The sequence below is a fragment of the Gadus macrocephalus genome, chromosome 22, assembly GCF_031168955.1.
Source record: "Gadus macrocephalus chromosome 22, ASM3116895v1".
NCBI classification, from domain to species: domain Eukaryota; kingdom Metazoa; phylum Chordata; class Actinopteri; order Gadiformes; family Gadidae; genus Gadus; species Gadus macrocephalus.
Window position 1 is genome coordinate 14,056,575 of NC_082403.1, and position 16,541 is coordinate 14,073,115.

The 16,541-nt window shown below is 40.8% G+C and overlaps 1 protein-coding gene, 1 long non-coding RNA gene and 1 pseudogene across 3 annotated transcripts; all 3 read right to left on the reverse strand.

Moving 5' to 3' along the window:
* Window positions 1-2,859: 2,859 nt before the first annotated feature.
* LOC132451238 (uncharacterized) lies at window positions 2,860-6,623 on the reverse strand. 2 transcript variants are annotated; one of them, XR_009524008.1, is made up of 4 exons: window positions 6,194-6,623; window positions 5,301-5,479; window positions 3,507-3,765; window positions 2,860-3,367 (listed from the first exon to the last, which is right to left on the reverse strand). It is a non-coding gene; the product is annotated as an uncharacterized LOC132451238 (long non-coding RNA). The 2 variants fall into 2 exon arrangements; XR_009524007.1 differs by having other exon boundaries at window positions 5,301-5,791; window positions 6,204-6,615.
* An 860-nt stretch (window positions 6,624-7,483) lies between these two features.
* LOC132451569 (toll-like receptor 13) lies at window positions 7,484-13,273 on the reverse strand. The gene is made up of 3 exons (XM_060044141.1): window positions 13,139-13,273; window positions 10,608-10,725; window positions 7,484-9,314 (listed from the first exon to the last, which is right to left on the reverse strand). Exons 2-3 carry the CDS (start codon window positions 10,712-10,714, stop codon window positions 9,053-9,055), a joined length of 369 nt encoding a protein of 122 aa, XP_059900124.1. The 5' UTR covers window positions 10,715-10,725; window positions 13,139-13,273; the 3' UTR covers window positions 7,484-9,052.
* Window positions 12,967-15,715, reverse strand: LOC132451558 (toll-like receptor 13; annotated as a pseudogene).
* Between the last annotated feature and the right edge of the window lie 826 nt (window positions 15,716-16,541).

The following is a 16,541-nucleotide window of genomic DNA, read 5'->3' on the forward strand; positions in this document are numbered from 1 at the left end:
TTTTTTGCACACCCGATCTTGAACATATCTTGAAATGCAGGCCTTTCCATACACTTAGGGAACTTCATTCTTGTTATAGTGATGGCGGTCTACATACCTTTTTTTACATTGTGGCCATCTTACCACAGTCAAGCTTTCTGGTGGAATCTGTGGTCAGTCAGTGATCTGCCCATACTCTTCGCTGAAATCTTGACGGATTTTGGTTTCTTACAAACGTTATTAACGTGGTTATAATCTCGTACCTATTTTAGAACATTATTCTATTTTTTTAGAACAGAACATAATTCTTCATAAGTATGCAGTGTCATAACTACATCTCTGAAGTTTATAACAAACCAAACCATTTGAAAATCGGTTGAAAATTTAGCAAGTTATGGTTATTTAAAAAGTACATGTACCACTACCAACACAATGTTATAGGTTAGCAGCTGACTGTGGCAAGATGGCCGCCAGTGCAGACGTTCGACTCCATTGGCCAGCAGCGCGGACAAGACATCTAGGGTTCTATATGCCTTTGCATGCTAATGGTTGGTAAGCACCCGAGCTAATAAACTCAGCTATTGGCAAACAACAGATCTCCCACCCTGAAAGAGTCTTCATTGTCGAAGACAAACCTCAGGTCAGTTCTCCCCAGATTTCATCAGAAGTAGAAAAGCCCAACCGCACAAATTGGAACACATTAGACACAGATGTTCAAGGGGGTCAGATTGTTTATAGAAGTGGTGGGGACAATAACCATAAGCTTGAATGTGGTTTGAAAAGTGCTGGGTACCCTGATGTAAGCTATTCATCCATTCTACGCTCCATTAAATATATGCTCTACAGTGTATTGACAGGTGTTGAAAATCCTATTGGAACAATAAAAGTTGAAAACCACAGTTTGTGTTTTGGCTTGTTTTGCAAAACGGCGTTGTAATCACCAGGGTATTGGCTCGGGATATTTAATACTAATACACACAGGACAAAGAACAGTGTTGGCAATTTAACACTTATCTTGACCTCAACAAAGTTTACCAGATAAACAATGCCAGACTGTAAAGAGTGTACGAAATTAAACGAGGTACTGAGCATCAGCCTTTTGAAGACGAGCAAGGGCTGCTGGTAGCATATATGTTGCATTAAAAAAAACAAAAAACAAGCGCCCGGAGGAGAATTGCATCTGTCAAATCCTGACCACCAGTAAACACTTGCGAAGGACCAATGTAGACTTCACTCGTTACAACATCATAAGCAAATTGCCCGCAAATAAAATCCTCCACAGTTTAGGATAATCACACAGGTTATGCAAGAACACATTTATGTCAGGATAGGCCTACCAGGCTCCAAGTCTAACGTCACATATCTCAATCAGACAAAACAACTACAACCACATTGGCATAGCAATTGCACCGTGTGTAGCTGCTGCTAGCTGCAATCTATATGCATACTAGCTGGAGCACCAACCAGAATCAGATAACAATCGCTTAGGACCGCTTAGGACCTTTGGCCAGTTAATCACGAGCAAACAAAACCAGCAGCAAAGTTTACATAAACCAATTTCTTACCTTATGTGGCCCTCCACATGCAGGCTAGATGTTGTATCCATATCGTTATCCAGTGTCAACAACATGCTTTTTACAGGAAGCAAAAGGACCGGCTATTTTCTGAATAAAAATGTCAATTTTGGCAGTCTGTCTTGAAACTTCTCCATTATAACGCTGTGTACAGACAGCACACGTTCCCCCTCCCCCATCCCCCTTGCGATGGCATTAAATATAATTTAACAAATTATACAAACAAAAAAGGCTTAAGTCGCAAGGCTATTTAAATGGATCCATAATGTCTAAGAGAAAAGCTGGAACCGATATAAGATCCTTTTTCAGCAGGCAAAAATGCGCTGTAAGTGCTGTTGTGTATGTGGGGGCAGCTTATGTGCTTAAAATACGTAACAGTGCAGAGAAACCTACAAATCACCTTGTTTTACGATGTTTGATATTAACTCAGTTATCTGCTAGTTCTCATCTATTGCTAACGTTAACGTTAGCTAGCAGTAACACTGCAGTAAGCTACATACTGGCTTTAGCTACAGTCTATGCTTTGGCTACTAAAAATGTCTGTCTTCCACTTTTATTGGTTGAGTGGAATGCCTTTTGTACAGTAGCGATGGTTTCTAGTGTTCCATATAGGCCTACATCTCAAGTTAATTCCATGATATTGCGTTAGCCTTCGCTAGTACTAGAAGTCGATAATTAAAATTGTAATTATCGACTAGCCCATAGTGTTAGGAGTTGCACACGGCCACGTCTGTGGGGGTCAAGCAGAATAGAGCTCTATAAACAAATTTTGCTGGACTGACGTAATCGGCTAGGTGCCTACATGATGACCGTCTCAGTAATTAGTAATAACGACAGCTGGTGGAATGAACTCGATAGGGGATTATCACGCTGATACGTAGTACTTCCGCATTCGGTGTTCATTGTGCACTGTGACATCCGGTGAACCACTCATCACTCTGGCGAACTGATGATGGAGGACCGGCAGTTCACTTTCACGACATCCCTGGTAAATGTACCCAAAGTCACGTTTTCTGAAGTTCACAGACTTACCGAACAACACTCCATAACAGCCCGCTCCAAACTGGACAAGGGATTGTTTATTTTTCGAGAAATATAACGACTACGAATGCGAGTGTCTGCTAGCTAGCTTACACTAGGTAGGTTGGCTTATGCTAACGTCGGTTTGGCGTCAGCTCAGTCTGGAGGGATGAAATGATAAGAGATGAAAAATAAGGTAGACTTGTACTTCTTTGGTACATATATGAATGTGTATCTTCAGCAGAAAGTGAAATGAATGTGAAATGAACTGAATGAATAAAGGAACTGAAAGAATAAAAGGATTTAATTCATTCTCTTTTTCTGAGTACATCATTTACTACATTATATATTAACATTATTTTGAATACTTTCAGGATGGACTGACTGGACTTTAAAATTGATTATAGATGAAAGACTTCTCATTCAATTACATTACATGTCATTCAATATATACAATGTTTTCAGTGTACAAAATTACAGCTCCGGAAAAAATGAAGGGACCAATCCAAATGTTCAGTGCCTCTCGTTTTAATATTTATATATTATATTTAATATTTATAGGTACATGTTTGAGTAGAAACACTATTCAACAGGGATGTAGCCTTTTAAATCAAGTGGTCCCTGGAAGTTGGTCATCACACAGCAGACGGTCCACAGCTGATTGACTGTCGCAGACAAGGTGAAAGGACAGTGTGTTCCCAGATGCGGTATTCCTTGACTCTGCCTATTGCTCTTTCTACGAGGATTCGAAGTCGAGCGATTGCTTGTGTTTTCAGAGCATCCTCTTCAGTGAACTGCGCAGTGGTTAGAGATAAATTAATTAGTAATATTATTGTGAGTGCTTCAGTCCATCTTAAACATTTGTCTGCATATCTTAATGGTCACATTTGGGTCAAAGTTTTAATTTAAAATGTTCATTCCTTTCATGCCTACCTGTCATCTTGAAGGGTGGTATAATCAGCGTTGCCCCACGATCAGCTAGTGGCTTCTCAATGGTGAAACCCTTGTCTGCCATGCAGCCATCTCCTGGCTCCAGTAAATCCAGCAGTCCACTTCGTTCAGTCAGCTCTGGGTCGGAGATGGAGCCGGTGAAGAGACTTGACACAAAAGTCACAGCACTACAAGGGGCAATCCCAATCAAGGCCTTAAAGGTTGTTGTGTTCTTGTAAGATGATGTTCGGGTAATCATCGACTGCACCTCGGTGCAGTCGATGATTACCTGAACATCTGGGGCCGTATTCACAAAGGATCTTAGGGCTAAAAGTAGGTCCTAACTGGCGAATTTAGGAGTAACTCCTAAAAATAATGGGCGTGTCACTCTTAAATTTAGGACTCCTAACTTTTTTCACTAAGAGCAATTCACAAAGTATTTTAGGACTAAAAGTAGCACCTAAGTCTAGGAGAGCTTAAAAGTCCTCAAGAGGACTCCTAACTCAGTAAGACCTATTCACAAAGAATCTTAAAATGCCTGCGAGACGAAATGTTAGGGTATTCAACTTATTGTGGAGTTAATGCGCGATGCAATAACATCCCCGACTAACAGGAATAATCCGATTAGTCCCGAAATAAAATGTTATAAAAATTATAAATTATAAAAAAATATAAATAACTTATACAAAATAAAAATAATTGCGCCATCAAAAGACGAGGACGTGTTCGTCAATAGGAAGAAAGTGCATTCCATCAACACGCAGGTTGTTTTTGATGCACATTTTAACAGCCTACTGGATGCAAAGTGGCCTGGATCTTCAGCTACCCATGATTCGCGCATTTTAATGGTGAGCGGTCTGAGGCAGCTTTTTGAGATGTACCAGTTGGGTGTCACTTGCTGGGTGACAGTGACTATCCATGCAAGACGTGTCTCTAGACACCCTACCTTAATCCAAAACCGGGAGCACAGTTAAAGTGTAACATGTAAGTGATTACGCAGATTACGCTTAGTCCTATGCGTAAAACACATCGTATTGGCTCTTTGCGAGCACACAAACATACACGAAATGTTGTGGAGAGAGGAATTGGGCAGATGAAACGTCGGTTTCATGTCCTCCACGGCGAAATACGCCTCACCCCAGAGAGGGCAAGCACAGTAATCACTGTATGTGCCATTCTACACAACCTTTGCAAGCGGAGGAACATTCCACAGCCAGACGATGATGATGATGATGATGATGATGATGGCGATCAACATTACAAGGAATTTGGCCGTGTGGAACCGAGTGGACAGGCATTTAGGGATCACTTTGAAAACACATTTTAGGTAAACACCTTGGCACAAATCAGTCAACACTTGGGTAGTTCGTAACATTTATTTTATTTTAGATTTTACGTATTTTTATTGTTTGCTTTCTCTCTCTCTTGAACGTGCAGGCTACAACGTCATTATCGTGGTCTGCACAAAATTCTCATCATGCGTGTATTCTGCTAACTGCACTATAACTACTTAATAGGAATTCATTTCTAGCCTAGGCTATTTCCTTGTTTTTCGGTGATTCAGTGGGCTCGTCTGAACAACCAATCACGAACTGAACGCTTCTAAACTCGTGCACGAGAATTGACGTAATCCATAGCAACGGCGCGTCACTCTTAGTTCACTCTTTGTGATTTATCCTTAGTAAGAGTAGGTCTCAGCGGCTTTGTGAATAACTTTTAAGAAAAAACTCCTACGTAAAATGTTTTAGCGCGAGTTAGGAGCACTCCTAGCGGTAAGATAAAATGCTTTGTGAATACGGCCCCTGGACTGTACTGCACAAATTATCTTGGCATGGTGTTCTTGACTTGCAGTTTACTCATCCAGATGGGGAGGGAGCCAAGGAGCAGGTAACGGTAGTTGGCCCACGGTATAACAACATGGTAGACAGTGGACACACTGACCTGAAACATGTCAGCCAGCACCTTCTCTTGCAGGCCTGCAGCAACCCGGCAGCAGAAGAGAAAAAACTCAACCAGTTGCAGTCTACACGTTGGACTGGGAGAAATGGGTTCAAATGTTTGTTTCTTTTTCTGAGCTTTCGACCAATAAACCAACATGGAGGCAGATGGTTGAATAACCTCCCAGAAGTCACAAAAAACATCTCTTGACGTGAATCTGGTGTAAAAAAGGATGTCCGCGTCTGAGACACAGAATCTGTGAAAATGCACTTGAACCACTTTCAGCTGTGACAGCTCCTTGACTGTTTCTTCCAATTGCTGTATGTTTACAGCAGCAGCATCCAGTGCACCTGTATGAGATGAAATTAAAACATCTAACCCAGATTTTGGCTGTGACTTGCATATTGGAAGCAGTTTGGACCTCTAAAGAAATTGCTTTTTGTAGCTCAATATTGCTTTTAAATTTTGCTTTTTATAGCTCAATATTCACCTTTACAATTAATTAAGTAAGATATAAAATGCAACATTTGTACTTGTGATGAAGCTTTTCACATTGTGGTTTGGTCAAATGCTGGGACATTAATAAGACTAAACATGTTGTGCCTGAGTTCTGAAAAGTTGACCTACCTCCTCGGTATAACCTACTAATAGCCAATTCTGTGATTAAACCATAGGTAGTACATCCTGTCAGGTAGGTGGTTTAAGAACAGTATGGGGTAATAGTAGGCCAATATTTCAGAACACTAACAAACACTGACAAACCTGGTTTAGGAGCAGAACCGAAATCATGTTCTGTCATCACCACCGAAGCTGAGATCTCCTCCATCGGCTCTTATTCACAGGGCAGCGGTTGCTCCAGGGGAAGGGATGGGTGAACGTCATGGCCTAAGCGAGTTGATGCTCTTTTATAAACAGACCCCCTTCTTGGCAGTCCCCAGTTGTTCCACTGGAAACGGGAGGGTACAGACCCGATTCACTAAACTAAGATTCACTAAAGTGCCGGCTACAAACAAACATGCTACCTTGTTTTATTTTAAAGTTTGGCCCTTCATCCCGGCGAACCGCTTGAATCCACTTCTTCCTTAGACTCATTTCAGTCGGGAATCCATGAAAACTTAAGTAGGGTTGGTGTTGTTTGTTAGATGTATAAAGTGGAACAGAGAGCAGTGACATCTCGCCTTTGTTTCAGCCATGGTGGAAGTGCGCCGGAAGTGTTCATGCACAACGAAGACAAATCCCGCCACCGGAACCAGGAAGCGTGATAATCCCCTATCAGAGCCCGTCTATTAGACATTCTCTGCCCCTATTCACTAGACTAGAACATTATGCGACTACGCGTCAAAGGTTACAAAATGGAAAATGACCCCACCTAGTGGTAAGGGCGCATTATCGTCTGCCTGACAGAACAAATAACACAAATACATAGGGGTATTCTTTCTGAACAATATCCCTAACAGAGACACAATGTAAACAAGCATCTGTTCTGGAGGTAGTTCATGAAGCATCTAATCCAGTAAGAATTGCAGTTTCTATTGTAAGTGGGTGGAATGGTAAAAAAAGTCATTGTTGAATTATACATGCAGCACCGATTGTCGCCACATTAGTGGAGTGTCTACCCTTAAATGAGCGCTGTTCAGCGCAACTAACATTGGAATTAAATGTGTTTTCTGATTGTATGCTGTAGGCAGGCCTGCCTTAACCTGCCATTGGGCCCTGGGGCTGAGGTTTCGTAGGCCCCCTGAGAGGGGATCTTACAATGAAGTTACAATGTGTAACTCATTTCCGACATTGAGAGGGCTGGCCCTCTTTTTTCTTGGCTGATGATAGGCCTCTGATCTTTGTAAGCCCCAAACAATAAATCACATTGTCTTGGGCCTTCGCCGATCTGGGGGCATATCATGGGCCAGTATAAAATATAAAAGAAAAAAAGTATTTTTTTTTTTTTTTTTTTTTACTGCAGCTCATGATAGGCCCCCCGATCGGCGTAGGCCCTGGGGCTTCAGCCCAGGCAAGCCCGTGCATTAAGGCGGCCTTGGCTGTAGGTCAGATTGACATGATGATTTAATATGAATGATGTGTTATCAGTTTTACATAACACAGTATATGATGACCATGATAAAATGCAGATGATTAGATATCATTTTGCCGACAATGAAAGCTATTGGCAAATGGTTATCACAACGAAAATACATTGAGGTTGCTTGCTAAGAGCTGGAATAGACTTGCTGCTAACAACGCACTCCCAAAGGTCAAATGTCACCTAATTGTTTGGGCATTATCAGGATAGAGTCATAAGACTATGAGCCAAGTTTGGTTTGGATACATGAATGCCTTGCAGAAAAATGAGCTCACTTCCTGTTTGACGTCCCCCTGAGGTCAAAGGTCACCAAATTGTTTGGATGTCCCCAGAATGATGTCATGAGTCTACGTACCAAGTTTGGCTATGATATGTTAAAGAGATGCTGAGAACAGGCTTACTACCTGTTTGGCAGCTTTGCCGTCAAGTTTGTTTGGCTGTCACGGCCAAACGGTTTTGAATTTGAAAGAGCTGATGATCATATATGGCAAGTTTCATGATGATCGGACGTAATTTGTGTCCTGTGGATATGTACTATTGATTTAAACAACTTTCCCAATGGCGGGCAAATTCTGATGTTGCCATGGGAAATAATTCATTCGATTTATGGGGAGGTCTGACAGTATCACCAGACATTGGAAATAAGTTTGAAATATACTCATGTGAAGAGAGAGGAGTTAAAACACATCTTCATTAATTAGGCTACAGCACCCCCTAGAGGTCAAAGATTACCGGTTAATTTAATTAGGGTCCCCATGATGATGTCATGGGTCTATGTGACAAGTTCGGTTATGATATGACAGAGGGCTACTGAGATATTGGCTTACTTCCTGTTTGGCGTCTTCGCGGTCGAATTTGATTGGCTGTAGCGGCCAAACGGTTTTGAATTTGAAAAATCAATTACATTTTTTTTGTCAAGCATGGCCTGAAGATCCTCTGTGCCAAGGTTAGAGAAAATTGGACAACATTTCTGATAGGAGATACATTTTAAAGGTTTTTGACATAAACCAAGATGGCGGAAAATCCATCATGGCACAAAATTACGACATAGGGTGCGCGTTGAACTCGGCTTGACCCAAGGAATCCAATGATACCTTGCTTGTGAATATTGGACGAATGGGTCAAAAGTTATAACCATGAAAGCATGTTCAACTTTGAACTGTTGGTGGCGCTAGGTTATGATCATAAGCTAGCGACCACAAATTTGGGTCATGGGATAATGGGACTGTCCTGAATCAATGTACCAAATTTCACCACAGCGTTCTATGGGCTGCCATAGACTCCCATTGAAGAATAACAATAGGAAAACGTACGAAAACGATAGGTTGTCTCGCAGCTTTGCTGCTTGACCCCCAAAAACGGGGCTCAAATACAAATCCACACCAGATGTACCCATTAACCAGATTAAGAATGTGTTTTACAATACACAAAAACGAACAAAGCGTTCAAGGGGAACAGTTTCACTTTCCCTCCATAGAGACAGACCTCTAGTTGTATCCCCCCCCCCCCCCACCCCAAAGCATTTCTAAGCCTTTTACTGGTCTGGTCTCTCTCCAGGGGGTCTGTCCTCCACGGTGAGCAGTATATGCTCCCCCATTGGGTGCTCCTGGGTCTCCAGGGCCTGCCGGAGCTTCTCCCAGAACAGGTTTGGGTGTGCGTCTGCGCGGGACCAGCTCAGGTAGGTTTGTCTCTTCAGGAGCCTCCTCATGCGGTAGTACGGAGAAAGCTGCTGCATGGGAATGTCCTCCAGGAACACCAGGATCAGCACGTCCTTCTGCTCGTCAAACAGACGGAAACTGGGGAAGTCGAACAGGGAGAGTTGTTTTCTAAATTATTTGTGAGCTCTTTAAACTTTAGGGGACACACAAACCATAAATATCTACAGGGTTGAATTGGTCCTTGAGTAGAAATACTTTCTGATTGTACTCAAGTGCTTTACTTGATTATGTCTTTTGACACATTTTCAACTTGCTACGTTGTCCACGGATTGATGTAGACAATCATTGATCAGCAAGTCAGTTATGAGAAAATAACCAGGTGGTGATGTGGTGTTTTAAACGTTCCGCCCCCTAAAGTGTGGTTCTTATTCATTACAGACGAGTGGTGGATAATTGGGTGACCTGCTCAAACAGGGTAAATGCAGGATTCTTTCCAAAGACACCTCATGCACCATGGGCAGTCACTGAGAAACGTTGCGAGAAAATACGTTACAGCATTATTGTTTTGGTCACTAGTCCCATCCTTATGCACTGTATTATTGCCATACCATATTTTCCCTTTAAAATATTTAATCAGGCCCAGTTGCCCACATGATTATGGTTAACATAACACCCTTAACATTCTCAATGTCTTAGCAATACATGTTCCCTGGACCCTGACTGGCCTTATGTCTTTGATTTAATTTAGGTGGGTGCTGTAGCAGGGGGCATGTTTCCACTGTTGAACCGGACTGCTTGTCTTATAGAGTGACTGATTCCCTATGGGTTAACCTCATTACTGAGGCCTTACAGGTGGTGTAAATATGATATGAGAGAGAGAGAGAGAGAGAGAGAGAGAGAGAGAGAGAGAGAGAGAGAGAGAGAGAGAGAGAGAGAGAGAGAGAGAGAGAGAGAGAGAGAGAGAGAGAGAGAGAGAGATATTTTGAAGCAAGATTCTACTCCCTTTCACCCTACGTTTTAGGCCAGTCAGGGCAGAGATACCCTGATTGGTCAGAAATAAGGGCCGGGAGTGGCCTAAAATCTAAATTGAGCCATGCAGAGGCTGGTGTGGTGGATCCTAATAGCTGCGCATTCATAACTACTTCCACCCAAATAAAAGCTCTTGATTCTTAACTATAGCAGCTTTTAATTAAGAAGGCTATATAAACCAACTGGGTTTGCCGGTTGCAAACTTCTGGCTCAGTGGTCCGAGCATTGTAGCTCATCTGCAGGATGTGTCGACACAAATTTGTAATTTAGGCTTTGGTCCGATGCACTTTACAGTTTGAGGGAAGATGTATGAGGGTCGTACAATATGACACATGTACACATGTGAACCTGATTTAATGAACAACCATATTCTGGTGATGCATGTAAACTCTGGGATCTTACCTGGCAACCTGGATCTCTCTGGAGCACCATTCACTCTCCAGGTAATCGCGACTGACCACACAGATGGTCTTCCGGCTGCCATAGATGGCGTCTGTAATGTTTTCCATGATGGGTTTGCCTGAAAAGCATCGGTCAGTGAAAATACGTTAAAAAAATATTTGAAGTACCCTTCTCTTGGTCCACTCTCTCACTAGCCAAACTGATCTTAGTTGCCTAAGACCATTTGGCTAGTCAGTCATCTCAGGTCCAGCCATCTGACTGTTATAGCAGAGCTTCTTGGGTGAGATGGCACAGAGCCTGGGCCAGAAACCAACAACTGTGATGGGTGAGTTACGCCATGCTTCCTCTTACGTCATGGTTATGATATTCTACCGTGTTCGTGTTGGTCAGATACTAGCCTACAGATCCCCATCTCAAGAAACATGATTGGATTAAACAAATTAGTTGAAAGAAAGGGAAACGCACCGTTCTGAGGTTGTTTGTCATCAGACTTACGATATAAATAAAAAGACTGACTAGTGAGATTAGTGAGTCAGTCAATGCTAGCCAGCTTTGAGCTTTTCATTTGCTTACATGCTAACGCAGACGTTCAACTGCTCTGTTTCACACTTTACTTCTTAGGCCAACAATACTGATTAAAAATGATAAAATATTAGATTAAGAAAGCAGATATAATAAAACCAGATCACATTCATGTTATGAGGGAGTTTTAAGTGATTTTGCATCTCTGAGAGTTTTCCTGTGTTTAATTTGTGTGGCCCTTCCTCTGCGTTTTAGCTTGTCAGTTGTGCTCCTCATGCAGTCCCCTCTGGATGACGCCATTCCATGGTGAGTCTCAAACACAACATAAACTGTTGTGTAAAACAGCCGTTTCCATTTATTTGATATGAAGTATTTCTTTGACATGTTTTATAGTCTTAATACTAAACTCTTTGACATGTTCTTGCATTGACATTGAGTTAAAGATGTACCTACATTATTGTTTTTCATGTTAAGAAGGATAAATGTGCTATTTATATTATTTATCTATACAATTCATAACATTCTGTATTTCAAAGATTTATTTTTGATTTAGAGAATATTATCTGGTCTTATTTTGAAATTTACCATTGCTTATAGCTTTCTAGTTTTATGTTGCATGTATGTATGTTCTTGCCTAATAATCTGTGTATATGTCACAAGTTTAAGAGACAGACAAAAAAGATTGATTCACAAAATATCAAACCTACTAACAAACTAAGCTAATGCAAAAACTCTCTCTGTTAATATAAACAAAACATACAAGGATTCTCTGTATTGTGACTCTAGTCACTATGTGACTCTACATGATCATCTTTATTTTGAAACTGCTCCCGTAAAGAACTATACCAATTATAAAAGATAAAGCAATAGCAGCCTTGCGATGAATAACAATAGTTCAAGTCAAGGGGTTATGAACTGCGGCGGAAGGAGGGGACGTGTCCCTTCCAAAATTGGAGAGAGGCGCATTTGTCCCACCCAACAATTATACCGCGAGGAGAAAAATATTTTATTTTATTTTGCGCGACAAGGCGTCTTGCCACAGCTTCTTATTATACAAAACTGGATGATTGGACATGTAATTAAAGAATTGATTTGATATTAATCAGTTCATTACTGCAATTCCATATGGGTTTTCCTTTACATTTACAAATGTTTATTTTTAGGAAAATAAAATATATTTTTATTTAACCACACTTTTGCAGTGTGGTTAATTTATGACCTATTTCTGTTCAAACCATTAACAGATCTGTCTGGTTTCCGATATGTGTCCCCCGCCCCCCAATGTTAAACTCATTCCTACGCCCCTGGTTCAAATACACCATGTCGGAAAGGCTCAAACTTTGCAAACTCAAACTCGCAATTGAACGCCCTGTTTAGCGCCACATTACATTAGTTATATTTGACATGAAGAACAGGACGGATATAATCAGTGGGCATTAGACAAGGTTTAAAGCCAAGAATTATTAATTCAAAGCCAAGATTGAAAAATATATATTTTTCAATGGATACATGAGATGCAGAGCGGCAAGAATTTAAGGACGATGAACTGGAGGAAGAGAGGGTGGAAGGATTGATGGGTAGGGTTGGGTTAGGGTTAATTTGTGTTTAGAGTTTTCTTTTTTTTGTGACTTTGAAATTAAGGACCAGTCAATTGACCAGTTAACCACCAATGCAATTCCATGGTCCTTCCAATGTTGTAATACCATTTTAGTTTTCGATGTGGTTTCATTTAATCAAGCATAATATACGTTAATAAACAACATGAAAATGTATTGTTTTCTGTTACATAACGTATCACAGACTCTGATTGCCTTTACTGTACGCGGACCATTCATGCTTATTGCAGTCACCAACCGAAAGCTCATTCTGAGTCAGGAAAAAATCTCCTACCATGTTTATGATCATCTAATAACAAATCCACTGGCAAGTACGATGTATGAAAAAGTGTAGGCTAGCTTGTCTGCTAATGGAGGTGCAGAGGACGTTCAGTTCAGGGTAGGGCTCCTCACCTGGCTGGAAGTCTCGGTGGTGCAGACACAGTCTCCAGCCCTGCTCGTCCTCCAGCTTGGGCAGCAGCTCCCCCAGCACCCAGCCCTCGTCGTTTGCGTTGTAGGAGACGAAGGCGTCGTACTGATGAGCACGCTTGTCCTTGTTCTTTGAGTTGTAGAGGAACGCCAGCATGAGGTAGTACGCGTAGACCAGATGCCATTGTAGGAAATGGTGAGTGAAGGAGACTGCTAAGGTCATGATGACCGCGCATGCCGTGGAAATATAACAGATGAAGTCTGTGTCTACTGTACAAGAACGGACGTCAATCTGCAACAGTTTTCTACCTTTAAGGTTTGGAGGGTAGCTGCATTCAAAGTTGTATGCATCAAACACTTGTGTTTTTTCGCTTGTGTTTACCCATTGGAGGAACCACGCATTGTCACAGTTACAGGTGAAGCTATTACCCTGCATATCCAGGTCAGTAAGTGCTGGCAGAGACAGCATCACTGGCTTTCTAATCACAGAAAAGGTATTATACCCCACCTGCAACAACTCCAGCTCTGTGAGGTTAGCATGGAGCAAAAAATCTAGAGACCTCAGGATTGTCATTGAAATGTAAAGACTTTTTAGTTTTTGAATTGGGGAAAACAAATTGTCGGGAATGTCTGATAAAAAATTGTTAGACAAAAAAAGCACATTCAAATTAGGAGTATAGTTGAAGGTGTGTGGGTGCACGGATTTAAGATGGTTATCTTTGATATAGAGTATTGACAGATTTGTCAGGCCTTGCAGAAAGTTTTGAGGGAAGAAGGACCACTTATGGGGTCTGCTTTGAGCTGAAATATACAATGTATCTAGTTGCGAAAGCTCAGCAAATGGTGGATAGGGAATGGGCTCTACCGATGCATATTTAATGTGATTGCTCCGCAAATTCAATGTCTTTAAAGCTTCCAAGTCACCAAAAGTACTGTTTGTAATTTCAGTTAATTGATTTGATTCGAGATCAAGATGTGTAAGACTTGACAGTCCAAAAAAAGTCCCATCATGAAGTTGTTCTAATTTATTCCCTTTTAATGACAAAGTCTGGAGGGAATTCAGAGCTTTAAATTCTCCATAACCTAGAACAGTGAGTGAATTGTTTAACAAAGAAAGAGTTTTGAGATTTGGCGTGTTTTTCTTGAAGGCACTGTTTAATTGCTCAATGCTGCTGTTTTGCAACATTAATATATTTAAATTGACCAAATCTTTGAAAAAACAATCCTTGAGAGCCAAGAGAGGATTATTGTATAGATAGAGAACTCTGAGACGGGTCATATTGGCAAAATCATCACAGCGAAGAACATTAATGTTATTGCAGCTGAGATCCAGTTTTATGATTTGAGTTTTCCTTACAGCATTAGGGACCGATGTGAGACAGTTAGACTTCATGATTAAAGTTTTAAGCTTCCTAAGAGATTGAAACGAATTGTCAGAAATGTCAGTTATCTCATTCGTCCCCAAGTCCAAATTTTTCAGATTAGTACACAAGTGCAGCATGTCCGATCTAATAACTTTGATGCCGGTATTTCGGATTTCAAAAGAGCTTAGCTTTGGGTTTTTGCAGGAAACATTGATGAGAACCTGCAGGTTGTTACTAATATCGTTTAACTGCAGATGCCTCAGTAAGGAGGAGTTAAATGTCTCTAGGACTTCCAGCAGTCCATGCAATGAGGAGCGAACCCCACTGATATCTAGTCTAACTACACTTCTAAGGTACGATGTGTCATTCACCTCCCAGACGATACCATTCTTTATACCATCCTCAAGGTACAACCTTTTGAGTTTGGGAAAGATACCTGCAGTGAGCCTAAAGGACATAAGCTCATTCTGAGACAAATCAAGTGTAACAAGTTCTGTAGACTTATTTGACAGCTCCCATGAATGAAAAGTGGAAATTTTGTTTCCTTGAATGTACAGGGTTTGTAAATGTGGTGTATGTTGTAAGAAGACGTTTGTTAAGTGGCGCAGTTTGTTATGGCCTAGGTCCAAAATCCTAAGCTTGCTCAGAGACTTGAAAGAGGCTGGTGCTACTGTTTGGATCTGATTGGAAGTCAGATGCAATTCTATGAGATTGACTAAGCCATCAAACATACCCTCCTGTAGCTTACAAAGGCTATTGTTGTTTAAAATTAACACCTCTAGAAAGATTTGAAGCACAAAAGTCGCAGATTCAATCTTGGAGATCCTGTTGTGTGTCAGGTCTAAGCGCAACAGATTTGGTACATTTTCCAAATCTGTTTTATTTAGTGTAGAAATTATGTTTCCAGACACGTCTATACTTGTGACTCTTGCTGGAATGTCCTTTGGAAATACTTTAAAACTGTTCTTTCGACAGATGGCCTGTGTGTTCTGTGTGACCCTGCAGTTATTCAGCGTGTAACTAGCAGTTGGAAAAATAAAACTGTTCAAAAATAAAAATAAAATTCCAAATGAACAAAAACAAATTCCCCTTAACGGCATCGCAATTTTAGTTTTCAGTCCTGCGCACAAAGCAGTTTGTTGATGTTGGTAATTTCCAATACAATGGATCTCCAGTCCTACCAAGTGGATCTTTGGTTTTCTTCATTCATTTCTTTCATTCCGAGGAATCCCTCAGGTTAAAACCACCAATCCTAAAAGACTGTCAAACAGACACACAAAGATACACAGACAGCGCTCATTACAATCTGCTGTCAAAATGCTGTAATTGAAGCATAGCATCCTCTTGCTATGGGTTTGAGATTTATTTCAAACCCATAGGCCTACATGATGTAAACATCCTCAGTTACACATAATCACATGGTAATAAATCCTTTGTAGGAATATAATGAATTTGATTAATAGCCATAGTCCTCCATAATAAATGTTTTTAACCATAACAAAAAAAAGATATGAAAAAGCAAAGGAGAAACTGTTTTTTCAGGCTAAGCAGTGCTGGCCTTAAATTTTAACATGAGGAGCTGATGTACATGTTGATCTGGTTGGGTTACTTACAATTATTTTTAGTCAGTTAGCAGACCTGCTTTACATTATTCAACTGGTACTCCTAGTTATTATTTATATTGAGTTATCTTTCCGAGTAGAACATTCTCTACTTCTGTAACCGACATTCTGCATGCATGTAACTCAGAATTCTTGTTATTACGAAAGATGTCGTTCCCTGTTTGAATTGTGTTTTTTTAGGTAATCTACGTATCATTCTCAATATTAACAATCTGTGCTACTTTTCTGAGTATTGTTTGTTTTGCTTCACTCTTATCTGTTAGCCCTGAAGATAACAGATAAGATGCATAGACTTTTCACGCCAGGATTGTGGTCTCCCCTTGAACAAACTGTATATGCTGAAGGCATCTTAATAAACGTATGATTTCTCTGAGTAATAATGCCTTTTGTCCCATTGATTCA